Source organism: Camelus bactrianus, chromosome 11, assembly GCF_048773025.1.
Source record: "Camelus bactrianus isolate YW-2024 breed Bactrian camel chromosome 11, ASM4877302v1, whole genome shotgun sequence".
Lineage (NCBI taxonomy): Eukaryota > Metazoa > Chordata > Mammalia > Artiodactyla > Camelidae > Camelus > Camelus bactrianus.
The window spans coordinates 48,284,927-48,302,604 of record NC_133549.1 but is presented as its reverse complement, the minus strand read 5'-3'; the positions used below and the strand labels follow the sequence as shown (position 1 = coordinate 48,302,604).

The following is a 17,678-nucleotide window of genomic DNA, read 5'->3' as shown; positions in this document are numbered from 1 at the left end:
TAACAAATGTTTTTTAAGTTTATTTTTATTTTGATGATTAGTATATTGTTGCTCAATTATAAATATAAAATCAACTTTGAGTTATATCTAACTTAGTCTTATTTAAATTATGCAGATGATACTTCAAAAGTTGACAAACCTAAAGTAGATGAAGAAGGTGATGAAAATCAAGATGATAAAGACTATCATAGAAGTGACCCACAAATTGCTATATGTCTAGATTGTTTACGAAATAATGGACAATCAGGGGACAATGTAGTAAAGGTGAGTGGACAAGGGACCTTTGTATTTTCATAATCACTTTATAGTAAACCTTTGATAATTTCTTAATGAATTTTTCTGATGTTTCAAAATGTTTGCTTTCAAAGTTTTTATTAACATAAACAAAGAGATTGTCATTCTCGGGCAGTCTCTTACCTGCAGATGGCCAAGTAGTTGCTCACTTCAGGCTCCTGATTTCCAACCCTCACAACTGAACTGTCCTGGGTCAATGCCACCACCTAGTGGCCAATGTGTAGAATCATGGCTGTGTTTCTCTTTCTGCCTCCTTTTATACCTTTGTTGGGAGTTCATATACAATGTTTTTCCTTTTTTAAGTGTGGTCACCAGCTCAGACTCAATCATTTCATGTTGGTCAGCATCATCAACTCTTTTATTCATCCTCTTCTCATTTTATCTTTTGTTTCTCTGTTTTTATTTGCAACTCAAAAAGCTATCCATGTCATGGCCAATACATTTTATGAATAATATAATTAATTGGTTTTTAAGTAAAACTGGATGTCATAAAGTACCTGGGAACTTTTAGAGTCCTTGTAGGCTCCCAGATGTTTCCTGCTGTGTCTGTCTCTAATCCTGGTTTCCATTCCTGTTTCCCTCTACCTGCTAATTGAACCTTTTTGTAAAGGAGCTCTATACTCACTTCTGTTGATTTTCTTTGGTCTTTAAATGGTTGTTTTCATTATAAATGTTTACTACTTTAGCTTCTAAATTGGTACATAGGTTTTTGTCATTTTATCCTAGCAAATATCAGCCATGGAGAATGTTGTTTCTCTTTGTATTGCATGTTTGTATTCAAATACCTATATTCAGTGTCTCTTATTTTCCTCTCCTTCCTGTGTGTGATCTGTAGGCCAGTGGGTTGAATTTTTCACTAATACATTTAATGTCATTTTCCTATTAGAGTTAAAAACAAATACATTTTCTACTCTGATTAGGTTGTCCCAGCATCTTGCAAAAAGGAATGTATATGAGCATAGTGATTCAATGAGTATTTATTCACTGTGTAGATATTAGTCAGTAAAGATGTTCGTAAGTTTTTTCACTCAAGGTACTTTGGTTAGGTCTCATGCATACAGAGTTATAATACAATAAGATTATTTAGTTAAGAGAGGTTGGTTGGGCAGGACTTGTGATAGAGTGCAGCAATCTTTAGAGAAGCAGCCGCTGTCCCTGTTTTATCCTCCAGGTGTCTCTATTGTTTTTTTATGCTCTGGTGCAGCAGCCTTTCCTTTTTGTAAGCTTTTTTCCCCTAGAGTTCTTAAATAACTTTACATCTCTCTATTCCAAATAATTTCTGCAATCCCCTTTTGGGGAGGTTCTTCTCAATAGAGCTTATGATTATCCTTTAGCTCTCTAATACGGGAGTTATTATCTTGTAGTGAAAATTAAGCCAATAGGAGGGTGGAATATCTTTTCATAAATAAATGTGAAGTCTACTTCTCTGCAGGATTTCTAGTATGAAAGTTTTAAAGCATAGACTTTTAGAAATCCATCTTAAAAATTAACTGCCCTCTGCCTTGATACTCTGTTTGGCATCTTTGACACCTTCATGCCAGTTGACCTTTTATTCATTCACTGTTTGCTTTATAGACTTTTTTTTCATCCTTGTGCCTTCATTCTTACAACAGCTTTTACTGCTTACATGACTCATATTCTGCTACCCTAATTCCCAGCTTTCCTCTCTGGCCATTCCTATACTGTCTCCACTGGCTCCACTTCTTCCTGTTTTCTTCTTGATACATGTGAGTATGGCCTCCATCCAGTTATTTCTCTGTATTTATACTAGGAAGGCACCTCCATTTTTTGTGGCTTCAACTATGCAGAGAACTTTTATTTACTTACTTATTTTTACATATATATATTTTTTTTTTTTACCAATTTTTTTCTAGTTTTTTTTTTTTTTTTGGAGGGGTAATTTTATTTATTTATTTATTTTAATGGAGGTACTGGGGCTTGAACCCAGGACCTTGTGCATGCTAAGCATGTGCTCTACCACTGAGCTATACCCTCTTCCCTTTGCAAAGAACTTTTAAATCCCCCTTTCTAACCCTGCCATCTCTTCCAGGTTGAGGTATTTTATCTCTAACTACTTACAGAATCGCAGTTGGGGATTTCACTAATAGCTGAAACTTAAGATGTTTAGAGACAAATTCATTGTACTGTACTTTAACCTAACTTTACTCCAGACATGCAGTTTCAGTTATCACTACCATCTTTCAACCAGTCATACAAGTTCAGAATCATAGAGTCATTTTTGACCTTTTATCCTTTCCCTTCAACCAGTCATAAGTCATGCAAAATTTCCCTCAGTCTAGTGTTGCTCACATACATCTAGAGTTTTTAAAGTAGCCTCGAGTGTTTCCTGTATCCTTAATTTCTTTTATTTTCCGTGGCTGAGGCTGCAGCCTAAGTGTGTGCAAGGCAGAGCATGAAGCCCAGAGTCGTGGCCAGTATCAGGGTCAAATAGGAAATATTTTAGGTTCTGTGGGCCATACAGGCTTTGTTGCAACTGCTCAGCTTACTTGTTGCACTGCAGCAGCCAGAGATGGTCATGAATAAACTGGCATGCTTGCATTCCAGTAAAACTTTACTTAGGAAAATAGATAACCAGGCAGATGTGGCTTGAGGGCCATGGTCATAGTTTGCCACTTTCTGGCCTGTGGAATCAAGTCTTAACTCCTTGTGTTAACATTCAAGGCCTTTGAAGATTACCAACCCCTATTTTGATAAGTTTATGTCCCATTATTTCTGTCAGTGAACCCTCCTCTCTCCTCTCAAGACAAATGATAATTGCTTTATATGTGAATACCAACATATATGTTGGCACCTACATCTGACAAAGGATTGCATCCAGAATAAAGGCTCATATTGAGAATATTTAAAACCCTTTAAAACCTTGAACAGTCCTTCCCTTTTGTCAAGCCCTCCCTCTTCTCATCACTGTCCTAGACTTCTGTCAAGACCCAAGAGACCTCTGTTCTTTGTGATGTTTTTTCCACCCTAGTTAATCCCTTCTCTGAAATTCTGTCAAACTTGGCATTTACCACTCAATGAGGGTTGTCTGCTGTTAATTAAATCAGCACTTACTGTGTTCCTAAAGGTACCAGGCACTGATACTATCTTGTTGTTGTTGTTGTGTCTTGTCCTTTAAACTGGATTATACAGCACCTAAAGAGAAAGAAATTATGCCTATGTTCCTTTATAACTTCAGCCATCTCATTCCTCTGTAGTAGGATGAGAGTCTCAAATGTGGTGGTTAGACCAGTTGCATGTATAGTTTATACAGTATACCTACTGCAATTCAAAAGTCAAAGTCAAGAGCAAGAAGGCAATGAAAATAGAGTAACGACCTCCAAAAATTTGCTCCTTCATAAAAGCAATGAAAAAACTGGCAAAAACTCAGAATCAGCTGTGTCAGAAATCTGATAATTAACCAAAGGCTAAAATCCTTTGCAGAAGCCCATGGAGCATTAAGAAAAAAATGGCTGACTCTTGGGGAGAATAGTGAGCTTTGTGGCATTTTAACTTGTCTTAGTCCCACCGCCTACTCTGAGCTCTGGAATAGCCTTGAAAAAATTATATCCTACTTTTCCACCTCTCAGGCACCAAAGGGACAGAACAAAAATGGATCTTTTTCAAAGCTTAATTGCCAAATAATTATAATTTGGTGGTTCCTGGAATATCCCACTTACAAGGCTGTTTCTGTTAGACCTGACTTAGAGCTTGCCCAGTGGATAAAATCTTCTCTGTGGGCTAGGGAGAAGAAGGGGGAGGAACACTCATCAAAACTAATTACAGACAAATGTTTTAACTTCATGGCTATAAATAACATTAGAGGCAAACAATAGACTTAACCAAAAAGCTTAAAAGGAAAAGCTGAAGAATGAGATGTCTATAGATATCAAAGTCTATAGGGGCTTTGGAAAACTCAAAAATATTCCTGGGAATTTAGAAGGCCAGGCACATGCATAGGACTTTGTATATACTCAGGAAAGACACTAGTAGGCTGTAAACGCTCACCTTTGGCCGAACTTGAGGCTCTGCACAAGTGGGAAGTGAAGACTAAGGCAGAGTTGTCAACAGTCTGGGTAAATGATGGACTCATGCCCCAAAACTCATACAGGTCCCTCAGCAAAGACTGGGAGACTTACTGGTTCCAAGTGTATAAGGAAATTGCTGTTCAGTTGTTAGCTGACCACTAGGTAGAAACTTCAGTGGCCACATACCGTAGAGAATAAAGACTTCACAGAATTAATTTAGGAAAGTCATTAAACAATGAGAAATTAGAAAAAGCCACAGCAACAAACCCTGAAGAGCAGGCAGAAATTTGATTTCCACTGTTGCCACATTATTTAAAATGTCCAGTTTTCAACAAAATTGTGAAACAAATAGAAACAAGAAAGTATAGCCCATATACAGGAAGAGAAGCAGACAATAGAAAATGTCCCTGAAGACTCCAAGACATTGGACTTGACTAAATACAGATTTTTAAATCATCCATTTTTAATATATGCAAAGAACTAAAATCATGTTTAAATATCTAAGTGAAAGTACAAGAACAATCTCACCAAATAGAAAATACTAATAAAAAGAAATAATTTTTTAAAATATTCTGGAGTTAAAAAGTATAATAACTAACTGAAATGAAAAATGAACTGGAGAGGGTCAACAGCAGATTTGAGTCATAGAAGAATTTAAAAACTTGAAGGTAGATTGAGATTACTCAATTTGAGGAACAGAAAGAAAAGAAATGAAGATAAATGAGCAGATTCTCAGAGACCTGTAGGACAGCATCCAGCTTACCAACATATACATAATCAAAGTCCCCAAAGGTGAAGACGAGAGAAAGGGGCAGAAGGTATATTTGAAGAAATAATGGCCAAAAACTTATCAAATTTGATGAAAAACATTAAACATCCCAGATGCTCAACAAACTCCAGGTGTGATAAAGAAATTCATAGCTAGACCCATCATGATCAAACTATCGAAAGACAGAGAATCTTGAAAGCAACAATAAAGAAGTGACTTATCACAAGTGATGTTCAGTGGATGTTCAATAAGATTAGCAGCTGACTTCTCATCAGAAGTTATGGATGCCAGGCGGTAGGATGACATATGCAAAGTGATGAAAGAAAAAAACTGTCAACCAAGAATTCTGTGTGCATCAAAAATCTATATCCTTCAAAAAAGGAAGAAGAAATTAAGGAACTCCCAAATAAACATAAACCAAGAGACTGTGTCACTACCAGACCTTCTCTGCAAATAATGAAGGTCATCCTTCAAACTTCAATGAAAGGACACTAGAGAATAACTCAAATGCACGTTAATAAAGAGCTCTGGTAAAGGTAACGGTACAGGTAAATATAAAAGGCAAAATGAAGGTATATTTTATTTGTAAACTTTTTTGTCTCCTATCTGATTTGAAAGATGACTGCAAAGCAGTAACTCTAAATTTGTGTTAATGGGCACATAAGTATAAAGATGGAATTTGTGACAAAAATAGCATGAAGGGGACGAGAGGGATAAACAGCTACAGAGAAGCAAATTTTTATATGCTACTGAAAGTAAGATAGTATTCTTCCAAGTAGACTATTATAAATTTAGATGTTAATTATAATCCTCAGGGAAATCACAAAAAAAGTAACTTGAAAATATATAGTAAAAGAAAAAATTAAAGAGCTATTTTCTAGTATATCATTTTAACACAAAATAAAATGATACTTGAGAAATAGAGGAACAAAAGGCCTAAGACATAATAGAAAAAAATTTTAAATAGCAAATATAAATCCTACCCTATCAGTAATTACCTTAAATGGAAATGGATTAAATTCCCCAGTTAAAGGCAAAAATTGGGCAGACTGGATAAAAATACATGATACAACTTGTCTTGTCTACAAGAGACGTACCTTAGATTCAAAGACACAAATAGGTTAAAAGTAGGACACTGGGAAAAGAAATACCATGCAAACATTAACCAAAAGAGCAGAAGTGGCTATAGGAAAGTCAGGCAATGGACTTTCAGACAGAAATTATTATCAGAGACAAAGAAGGATGTTTCTATAATGATAAAAATGTTAATCATCAGAGCAATATAGCAGTTATTAATATAAATGCACCTAACAGCAAAATATATGAAGCCATAACATATATGAAGCAAAAACTGACAGAATTGAAGGGAGAAAGAGACAATACCACTTTCAATAATGGATTTCAATATGACAGTTTTTAAAGATTTGGGGGGGGGTGACAAGAAATAATTAGGTTATTTAGTTATTTATTTAATGGAGGTACTGGGGGATTGAACCCTGTACCTTGTGCATACTAAGCATGCACTCTACCACTGAGCTGTACCTCTCTACATACACACATTTTCAATAATGGATAGAACAAATAGGAAAAAAAGGTCAATAAGGCAATAGACAATTGGAACAGCACCAAAACAAACTGTACCTAACAGACATCTATATAATGCTCTACCCAACAACAGCAGTGTACACATTCTTCTCAAATACATATGAAACATTCATCAGGGTAAATCTTATGTTAGGCTACAAAAGAAATTTCTGTAAATTTAAAAGGATTGAAATCATACAAGCTATATCCTTCAACCCCAATGGAATTAGAAATCAGTAACAAGATGAAACTTGCCAAAATTCCCAAATGTGTGGATATTAAGCAACATACTCTTAAATAAGCAGTATGTCAAAGAAGAAATCACAAGGAAAATTAGAAAATACTATAAGATGAATGAAGATGAAAGCATAACACACCAAAACTTACAGGATGTGGTAAAAGCAGTGTTTAGAGGGAAATTTATACCGATGAACACCTACATTAAAACAGAAGAGAGATCTCAAATTAATAACCTAGTCTTATACCTTAAGAAACCAGAAAAAAGAACAAACTATAAGGAAGCAAAAGAAAGCAATTAATAAAGATTTGATTAGGAAAAAATGAAATAGAGAATAGAAAAGCAATAGAGAAAGTTAACAAAACCAAAAGGTTGTTCTTTGAGAAGATAAAGAAAATTGGCAAATATTTTGCTGGACAAATTAAGAAGAAAAGAGGACTCAACTTACTAAAATCAGGAATGAAAGAACAAATATTACTAGCAACCTTACAGAAATAAGATAGGATTATAAGAGACTGCTATGAACAATAGAATGCCAACAAATTAGATAACCTAGATGAAATGGAAAATTCCTAGAAAGACACAAACTACCAAAACTGACTCAAGAAATACAGAAATCTGAAGACCTATTATAACAGGCAAAGAGATGAAATTAGTAATTTAAAAAGAAAAAAAAGGTTCCCAGAGAGAAAAGCCCAAATGTTTTAATTTGAATTGACATCTGTTTTTCATAAACTCTTTAAAAGATAGAAGAGGAAGGAATAGTTCCCAGCTCATTCTGTGAGGTCAGTATTAATCTGATACCAAAACCAAAGACATCGCACTAAAAGAACTTCTGTGCATCAAAAGGCACAATCAACAGAGTAAAAAGCCAGCCTATGAAATGGGAGAAAATACTTACAAGTCATAATTTTAGGGGCTAATATCCAGAATGTCTAAAGAACTCTAAAACTCAACCACAAAAATAATCCAATTAAGAATTGGGTAAAGGGGTTAAATAGACATTTCTCTGCAGATGATATACATCTGGCCAACAGGCATATGAAAGGATACTTAGCACCACTAATCATCAAAAACGCAAAATGGCTTAAAGGCTTAAACATAAGACAAGGCACAATAAACCTCCTAGAAGAAAACACAGGCAAAACATTCTCTGACATAAATCTTAGCAGTGTTCTCTTAGGGCAGTCTACCCAGGCAATGGAAATAAAAGCAAAAATTAACAAATGGGACCTAAGTAAGCTTATAAGCTTTTGCACAGCAAAGGAAACCATAAGCAAAATGAAATGACAACCTACAGAATGGGAGAAAGCATTTGCAAATGATATGACTGACAAAGGTTTAATTTCCAGAATATATAAACAGCTCATACAACCTAATAACAAAAAAACCAAACAACCCAATTCAAAAATGGGCAGAAGACCTAAACAAGCAATTCTCCAATGAAGATATACAAATGGCCAATAGGCAAATGAAAAAATGCTCAATGTTGCTAGTTATCAGAGAAATGCAAATCAAAACTACAATGAGATATCACACCAGTCAAAATTATCATCATTCAAAAGTCCACAAACGATAAATACTGGTGAGGGTGTGGAGAAAAGGGAACCCTCCTACACTGTTGATGGGAATGTAGTTTGGTGCAGCCATTATGGAAAACAGAGATTTCTCAAGAAACTAAAAGTAGACTTATATATAATCGAGCAATCCCACTCCTGGGCATATATCCAGAGGGAACTCTGATTTGAAAAGACACATGTACCCCAGCGTTCATAACAGTGCTTATATGCAATAGCCAAGACATGGAAACAACCTAAATGTCTATCAACAGATGACTGGATAAAGAAGTTGTGGTATATTTATACAATAGAATACTACTCAGCCATAAAAAAGAATAAAATAATGCCATTTGCAGCAACATGGATGGACCTAGAGATCATCATTCTAAGTGAAGTAAGCCAGAAAGAGATTATCACTATTATTATTATGATTATCACTTATATGTGGAATCTTAAAAAAAAAGGCAGGGGGGACACTAATGAACTCATCTATAAAACAGAAACAGACTCGCAGACATAGTAAACAATCTTATGGTTACTGAGGGAAAGGGAGTCGGAAGAGATGAATTTGGGAGTTTGAGATTTGCAAATATTAGCTACTATATATAAAAATAGATTAAAATTTTTCTTCTTTATGGTACAGGGAACGATGTTCAATACCTTGTAATAACTTTTCATAAAAAAGAGTATGAAAATGAATATGTGTATGTACATACATGACTGGGAACATTATGCTGTACACCAGAAATTGACACATTGTAACTGACTGTACTTCAGTTAAAAAAAACCACCACTAAATGCAGTTTGGTGCTGCCACTGTGGAAAACAGTATGGAGATTCCTCAAAACACTAGGAATCGACTAACCATATGACCCAGGAATCCCGCTCCTGGGCATACATCCAGAAGGAACCCTACTTCAAAAAGACACCTGCACCCCAGTGTTCATAGCAGCACTGTTTACAATAGCCAAGACATGGAAACAGCCTAAATGTCCATCGACAAATGACTGGATAAAGAAGGTGTGGTATATTTATACAGTGGAATACTATTCAGCCATAGAAATGACAACATAACGCCATTTGCTGCAACACGGATGTTCCTGGAGAATGTCATTCTAAGTGAAGTAAGCCAGAAAGAGAAAGAAAAATACCATGTGAGATCGCTCATATGTGGAATCTAAAAATATATATATAAGTAAATAAATACACACACACACACACACACACACACACAACAAACAGACTCATAGACATAGAATACAAACTTGTGGTTGCCAGTGGGGAGGAGGGTGGGAAGGGACAGACTGGGAGTTCAAAATTTGTAGATACTGATAGGCATATGTAGAATAGATAAACAAGACTATACTGTATAGCACAGGGAAATATATACAGTATATACAAGATCTGGTGGTAGCTCACAGTGAAAAAGAATGCGACAATGAATATATGTATGTTCATGTATAACTGAAAAATTGTGCTCTACACTGTAAACTGACTATAACTCAATTAAAAGAAAAAGAAAAAAAACCACCACTAATCATCAGAGAAATGAAAAGCAAAACCACAATAATGTATCACCTCACATCCTTTAGGATGGCTACTATCAAAAACAAAACAAAACATAAAAACAGGTTTTAGTGAGGACAGACATGGGAACCTTTGTGCACTACTGGTGAAATTGTAAAATGGTGCACTGTCTATGGGAAACAATGTGGGGTTCCTTCAAAAATTAAAAACAGAATTGCCTTATGATCCAGCAACCTCATTTCTGGGTATATATCCAAAAGAATTGAAAGCAGAATCTGGACATCCACGTTCATAGCCGCATTATTCACAATAGCCAGGAGGTGGAAGCATTCCAGATGTCCATCAGCAGATAAATGGATAAACAAAATGTAGTGTATACAATGGAATATTATTCAGCCTTTAAAAGGAAGGAAATCCTGTCATATCCTGCAACATGGATGAACATGAGGATGTTATGCTAAGTGAGATAAACCAGTCACAAAAAGACAGATACTGTGTGATTCCACTTGAGGTATCTAGTCAAATACATAGAAACAGAAAGTAGGATGGTGAGTACCAGGGCTGGGAGGAGAGGGTAAAAAGGAGTTGTTACTGTAGTTTGTCACAGTGAAAAAAAGCTGAAGATCTATTTCACAACGGTGTCAGTATACGTAACACTGCTGAACTATACACTTAAAAATGGTTAAGATGGTAAGTTTTGTGTTACATGTTTTTTAACACAATAAAAATTGCAAAAAAGTTTAGAAAAAAAGAAAAATTATGACCAGTTTGTGAACACAGATGCAAAAATCCTCAACAAAATACTAACAAACTGAATCCAGCACTATATGAAAAGGACTGTACACCATGACCAAGTTGGTTGGTCCAGTGGTAATACGCCAGATTAATAGGATAAAGGGGTAAAAACTACATACTCATCTCAGTAGATGAAGGGAAAGCATTTGACAAAATCCATTACTCTTTCTTGGTAAAAACACTTAAATTAGGATTAGATGGGAACTACCTTGACCTGAAAAACGGCATCTACAAAAAAATCCACTGCTGTCATCATAGTTAACTTTAAAACCGTGAAAGCTTTTCTCTTGCGATAAGGAATAAGACAAGGATACCTGCTCTCACCATTTCTGTTCAACATTGTGCTGGAGGTTCTAGCTAGAGGAGTTAGACAAGAAAAAGATAAAATCATCCAGACTGGAAAAGAAGTAAAACTATCTCTGTTTGCAGATGGTATGGTCTTATATATAGAAAACCCTTAAGCATCCACAGAAAAACTACTTTAGCTAGTAAACAAGCTTAGCAAGTTTGCAGGATACAACAGTTAAAGATAAACATGGAATGTACAATCTAAAAATGAAATTAAGAAAGTATTTGTCTTACAGTAGCATCAAAAATAATGAAATAGGAATATACTTAACCAAAAAAGTGTAAGATTTGTGTACTGAAAACTACAAAACATTGAAAGAAATTAAGAAGTCCTCAATAAACGGGAGGGTATTCCATGTTTATGGATTAGAAAACTTACTTAATGTTGTTAAGATCACAGTTCTGCCCAAATTGCTCCTCAGATTCAGTGAAAATTCTAACTACCTTTTATGGCAGTCCTAAAAGTCTTACAGAAATCCAAGGAAGCTAGAATAGTCAAAACACTCCAAAGAACAAAAGAATTCGAACAAAAGCCCAAATTCCAAAGCTCTAGTAATCAAGACTGTGATACTGGCATAAGTATAGACATATAGATGAGTGAAATAGAATTGAGAGTCAGAAATAAATCTGTATTATCTCCAATGAGTTTATTTTTGACACAAGGCCAAGTTAATTCAAGGAGAAGGAACATCTTTTCAACAAATGATGCTGGAATAACTGAATATCCCACATGTAAGAAATGAAGTTGGGTTCCTACCTCATGCTGTATACAAAAGTTAATTCAAAAATGGATCAATACTTAAATATAACAGCTAAACTATAAAACTCTTAGATGGAAACATAGGGATAAATTTTCATGACCTTGGATTTGGCAGTGGACTCTTAGAAATGACACCATCAGTACAAGCACCAAAAGAAAAAATTGATAAACTAGACTTCATCAAAATTAAAAACTTTTGTACATCAAAGAGCACTATCAGCAAAGTGAAAAGACAGCCTGCAGAATGGGAGAAGATATTTGCAAGCCACATATATGATATAAAGGAGTGTTAAAAGTTAACAAAAAGATAATCCATTTCTTAAGTGGGTTTTCAATAGACATTTCTCCAAAGAAAGTATACAAATAGCCAGTAAGCACATTAAAAGATACTAAACATTATTAGTCATTACAGCTGTGCAAATCAAAATCACCATGAGGTACCACTTCACATCCTCTACGATGCTGTAATTTTTTAAAAAGGAAAACGATAAATATTGGGTAGAATGTGGAGAAGTGGAACCTCTATGCATCACTGGTGGGAAGGTAAAGTGATGCGGCTGCTGTGGAAAACAGTTTGGCAGTTCCTCAGAAAGTTAGTTACCATACGACCCAACAGTTCCACTCCTGAACGTATACCCAAGAGAATCGAAAACATAGTCATATAAAATCTTACACATGAATGTTCATAACATTACTCATAATCACGGAACAGTCAAAACAGCCCAGATGTCCATCAGCTGATGAATGGATAAACAAAATGTGGTAAATCTGCCCCGTAGAATATTGTTCGGCTATAAACTAGAATCAAATACTAATACATGCTACAGCACATACAGCATGAATGAAACACAAAAGGCCTTGTATTGCATGGTTCCATTTGTATGAGGTGTCCAGAATTGGCAGTCCCACAGACACAGAAGGTTAGATTAGCAGTTGTCAGGGGCTGGGCAGAGGGAGGAATGAGTATGCTGCTGTTGGGTATGGAGCTTCTTTGGGCGTGATGAAAATATCCTGGGCTTAGATAGTGGTAATGGTTGCACAACCTCATGAATATACTGAAAACTACTGCACTGTATGCTTTAAAAGGGTGTCTTCTATGGCATTTGAATTATATTTCAGTTTTTTAAAAAGTCAGAGTCAAGTTTGACAATTGCTTTAGCTGGTGGAGATACTGACCTACCACTCTGAAGAAGGGGAAGGGAGGAAAGCAGGGTGTTTCTTTTCAATAACGAAATAAAAACAGTCAGTAGTCATTACCATAAGAATTAGAATTTATTTCATTGTACCCTAGGACCGGAAGCCCATCTAACTTGTGATATGGACCACCATCTGATTTCGGATCTGGTCTTTAACTCTTCTAAAAACAAAGGGATACAGAGTGAAAAAGCCTCTAGGGTAGAAGCAGAAAGCCTCTTAGAAGCAGAAAGGAGCCTTTTTTGAACTATTCCTCTTCTGGCCTGAGTTAGAAGGGACAGGTCAGAAGTCAAGGGGATTGTGCCATGAAAGGGAAAGTTAACAATCTTGAAACACAAAACAAATCTTTGCCATATATTATTTCTTCAAATACACAGGTGTGCTGAAATGTTAATCCCCTCAGGACAGCGGGGCAGGGCCTGGGCCGCACATCCACTGCCCCAGCACCTCCCACCATGTGTAGTAGGGATGTTTCCATTTCCAGTGTGTGTTATGAAATGAAGTGGTTAGGGAAGGATCACTGCTCTAGGGTCATCTTTTTAAGATTGTCTCCACCAGCCTCATTATCATCTACTGAGCACTCTTAATTGTCATTACCCCTCTTAAAATATGTCAGCTGCCTTTCAGAGAGCTGTACAGCAATTCCCAGGTGTACCTAGCTAGGAAACAACAAGGTTAATTTGGTATAATTGTAGCATATTCTAACAGAGAGAGAACGCATAATTGTTTTAGTTTTATTTCCAAAATGCTTAAAAATCAAATATTAAATAATCCAGCCTGGAATTTTGTTAGAGATTGATATCAAATTTTGTTGGATTATAAATTCCAGAAACAAGCTTTTGCATAGTTTTTAAAATCTGAATTCTTCTGACATCTCTATACTTATAATTTCAAAAAGATTATGAGTAGTGACTCCAGGTCATTTTCTCCAGGTTCTTTCAACATTAGATTTCCCTGCAAATGGGATATACTCGAAGGGTCTTCTGGTACCCTCACATTATTCTCTGACTTAACTGTGACCTATGAAACGTGATAACAGTTCTTTATAAGCTGTTTGGAGCAAGAAAATAGATAAGAACCTCGGTGTGCTTGAGGTGATAGGAGCAGTCAACAGAGAGAACGTCTGTGTGTGTGTCCTCCCTTTGTCTGCGTGCTGTCTAGGGTGTCAGTCTTGCCATGCTATGTTTTGCTTTAATGTAACTATTAACTTCTGTTTTCTTTTAATGGATCCTCTACCATCTGAATTGTGACCAAGTGTCATTTGTAGATCAGTTTCTCTTGGTCTTTGCTGGGAAATATGTTTTGCTAGGAATACATTTTGACTGGATAGTTCTACTTTTGACTTAGTCAACTTAAGAACTTCTCCAAATTGATGACCTAATTTCCTAAACATGTAAGTAGAAGTAATACTTCATATTTTTAAAAGATTAAATTGCTGGGTTTTGTTTTTGTTTTAATATTGGTAATTTTTAAGGTTTGGGGATATAATTTTGTTTCACAAATTAGTTCATGTTTATCGTGTCCACAGCCTCATTTTGACTTGTTTTCAGTTTGGGTGTCCATTCTGGTTCGGTTCTTACGTTTTAGTGAGAAAAATCAAGGCACATAGAACATTGTTTTTCCAGTAAAGTACTGCCAACAGCCCACCAGACACTGACTGGGCGTTTCCCCCCAACCAGGAGTCCGTGCTGCATGACTTTTAGCTGGTGGGGACTTCATGGCCTAATTGGCCTCTCTCTGTTGAACCCTAGGGCTCCTTAGAGCCCCATTTGAAATCATGGCTCTTTTTAAAAATAGTTAAAAGTTACGAGATTTTTTGTTTACTGTGCCTAATACTTTCAGAAGTGACATATAATAAAATATTTTATATGCTTTATCATCTGAGCTCATGATGTGTTCTCTACCAAAATGTCTAGAGAAATGCAGATTGTCTATTTGCAAGGATTTTCTTAGTACATGAATATCATGTAAATATCCAAGAATTAGGAACACTTTTATTTACAAATACTAAAGAGCTGTAAATTGAAACATTTTCAGAATACGTTTTTAGAATACTCAAAATGATAGTGGAAATGACACCTGTAGTTTTATTCAAAGCAAGATGGAGTATTTTCATTTAGTAATCTTTATTTTCTTTAGGGTTTAATGAAGAAATTCATTCGATGTTCTACACGTGTAACTGTGGGAACTATTAAAAAATTTCTAAGTTTAAAACTAAAACTTCCAAGTTCTTACGAGGTAAGCTAATAATCTAATCTTGATCATTTTGGCAATTATAATCTGAAATAAAATTCTAACAAAAAATAAAAACTGAATATATATATTAATTGATTTTTGTGCAATCTGATTATTTTCATGTTAAAATTTTAATTTTTAGAATGTAATATTCTGTTTAGGCAATCTGCATTTTTTTAATTTAATATCCTGATTAAAACATGATACTAATAAATATAGCATTTTATAATTATAGGAGATATTTAAATAACTTTACATTAAGTATTCTTGAAATAAATATTGTAGCTAAATGGATTCCTTTTATGCCAACATTCTTGATGGTGTGTCTTTTTAAATTTGAGACCTTTTAGATCCATTTTAACCAATTCTTTATAGACTTCTTTTTCAGAATGTAAAATATTGTCCTTTTATCAAAAGGAATTTTGTAATTAATGTTCCTTTAGTTCCATGATATGCAAAAGTGATATTGTTTAGCACTAGGTAAAACCAGCACATTGTATCTGCATCAGTGTAGTTTACTAGTTTCTTTACAGGAGAGAGCAGTTGCCCTGATATTGATCACAGCACAACTTGTAATGTGTTCAGTGTTTAGAGAATGTTTATGATCCTAGGAATATGGCTGTAATTTATAACATAATGTGGAAACGTGGCTACCACTTCTCGTCTACCCAAGTGGCACTCTTAACAACTTGTATTAATTTCCTCTTCCACCCCTTTGGGTTCCGCTAGTAGCATCTTAAAAAAACTAAAGCCAAGGCTAAGTTTCTCATATAAACAAAGACATCAGAGTAACATAGTTTTTAGGCTTATGTACAATAATATTCATATGAACAGTTATCATAGCAGAAATAAAATAGGATTTGAACATAGACATTGACAAGTATTAAGTCTCTATTTTGAGGAAGCCCCTCATCCTGAACTTATTTTAAAATATCTTGCAGGTGAATAATTAATCTGTGAATTAAAAATTCTTATGTGTCCAGCCCTACAAATAATAAAAAATTTCCAGAGATAGCAACTTCTACATTAAAAAAAAAAATTGTGAACGTTAATCAAAGCCCTATGTACTTGGTAAAAGTAAAAGATAATAACAACTTATAGATATAGCAACAGTGAAAATAGAATATGAAATTGTTTTTATAATTTGGTTTTGCACTTTATTCTCTTCTTGCAAAATACCCCTTGCAGTTTTATTTCTTTACTTGTAAGTGTGACTCATTGAGTTATTTTCTAGCTTTCAGGAAGTTGTTAGAGCTGAGAGAACTGTTACTCTCATACACACTGTCTGACTGCTGGCACTTACTGCATTTCTCTGTAGAAAAGGATGGAAGGGAAGAGACTGAATCCACTGACAGCTCCTTATCTCTCCCACTGCAAAGGGCTTTCCCTATGATTTTTAGTAATATTTACTATTTCCCCTTTATTTTGCTGCCCAACCTGTAAGGGGATGATTTAGTGAGACACCTAACAGCTGAAGCTTCTGTAGCAGCATTGGTGGTTGGAGCAGGATAATTTAGTTTTAAATGACAATCAAAGAAGCAGTGTACCTGATTAGGAATTGCGTACTAAGTAAGCCCTTTTACTTCTTCACTTATGCATTTGTTTTACAGGCAAGATAAAGAAAATAAAATTATCTACTTTGTGCTTTTAAAAATAAAATGGTGTCTGAAGAACACTTTGAGGTCCACTTAAATCACCATAAATCAAAACATCAATATCATTTAGCTAATAATTTGTCTAGTACAGTTGGAACTGTACTGATTTTAGACTTACAGTTCAAAACTCTAGTTTCTGTCTAGCCACACAAGAATTATTTAAACCCATTCTTCTTCCCCCTTTTCACACTTTAAATTAAATCCTATCAGTTTGCTTTTAATATCTAGAGAACCGAAATGTTTTATTTATAGGGACCTATGATAAATGTTTGTTTAATGATGCCCTGTTGAATTCGTAAATCATAGCCACAGCTCCTAGTAACTCTGGAGCAGAAATGAGCTCTGGCATGAGTATGACCCTTTTTTGAAGTTCCATACAAGTTGGAAAGAGGTCCCTGAGGTATTATGTAAGTTACCAACCAGACAAAGCAGAGAGCTGCAGAGCCCTGGCAGATGCAGGCCTGAAGCACTGTCCTGACTGTTCTGACAGCTTGGATGCCTCGAAGGCCCCAGAAATCATACCCACATCCATCCTTTACCCTCTTCAAATACAAACTAATGAAAAAGAGGACAGCAGCTCCTTCACATTTTGGGAAGGTTGAAAGGATCCAAAAGGCAAAGGTGCCGTGAGGAACTGTGAGGTGTCCACCATTTCTTCTCATTCAGTAAGAGGCTGTCACAGAAATGTCTAAAAT

General features: G+C 35.3%; 1 protein-coding gene across 10 annotated transcripts in view; it reads left to right on the top strand.

The window, feature by feature from the left end:
- Positions 1-17,678, top strand: part of PCGF5 (polycomb group ring finger 5) — a 284,658-nt gene that overhangs the window by 244,993 nt on the left and 21,987 nt on the right. For all 10 annotated transcript variants that reach the window (XM_074373976.1, XM_074373974.1, XM_074373970.1 and 7 more), the window contains 2 exons: positions 116-264; positions 15,233-15,331. In XM_074373976.1, coding sequence (XP_074230077.1) covers positions 116-264; positions 15,233-15,331 — 248 coding nt within the window. The remainder of the gene's footprint in view (positions 1-115; positions 265-15,232; positions 15,332-17,678) is intronic.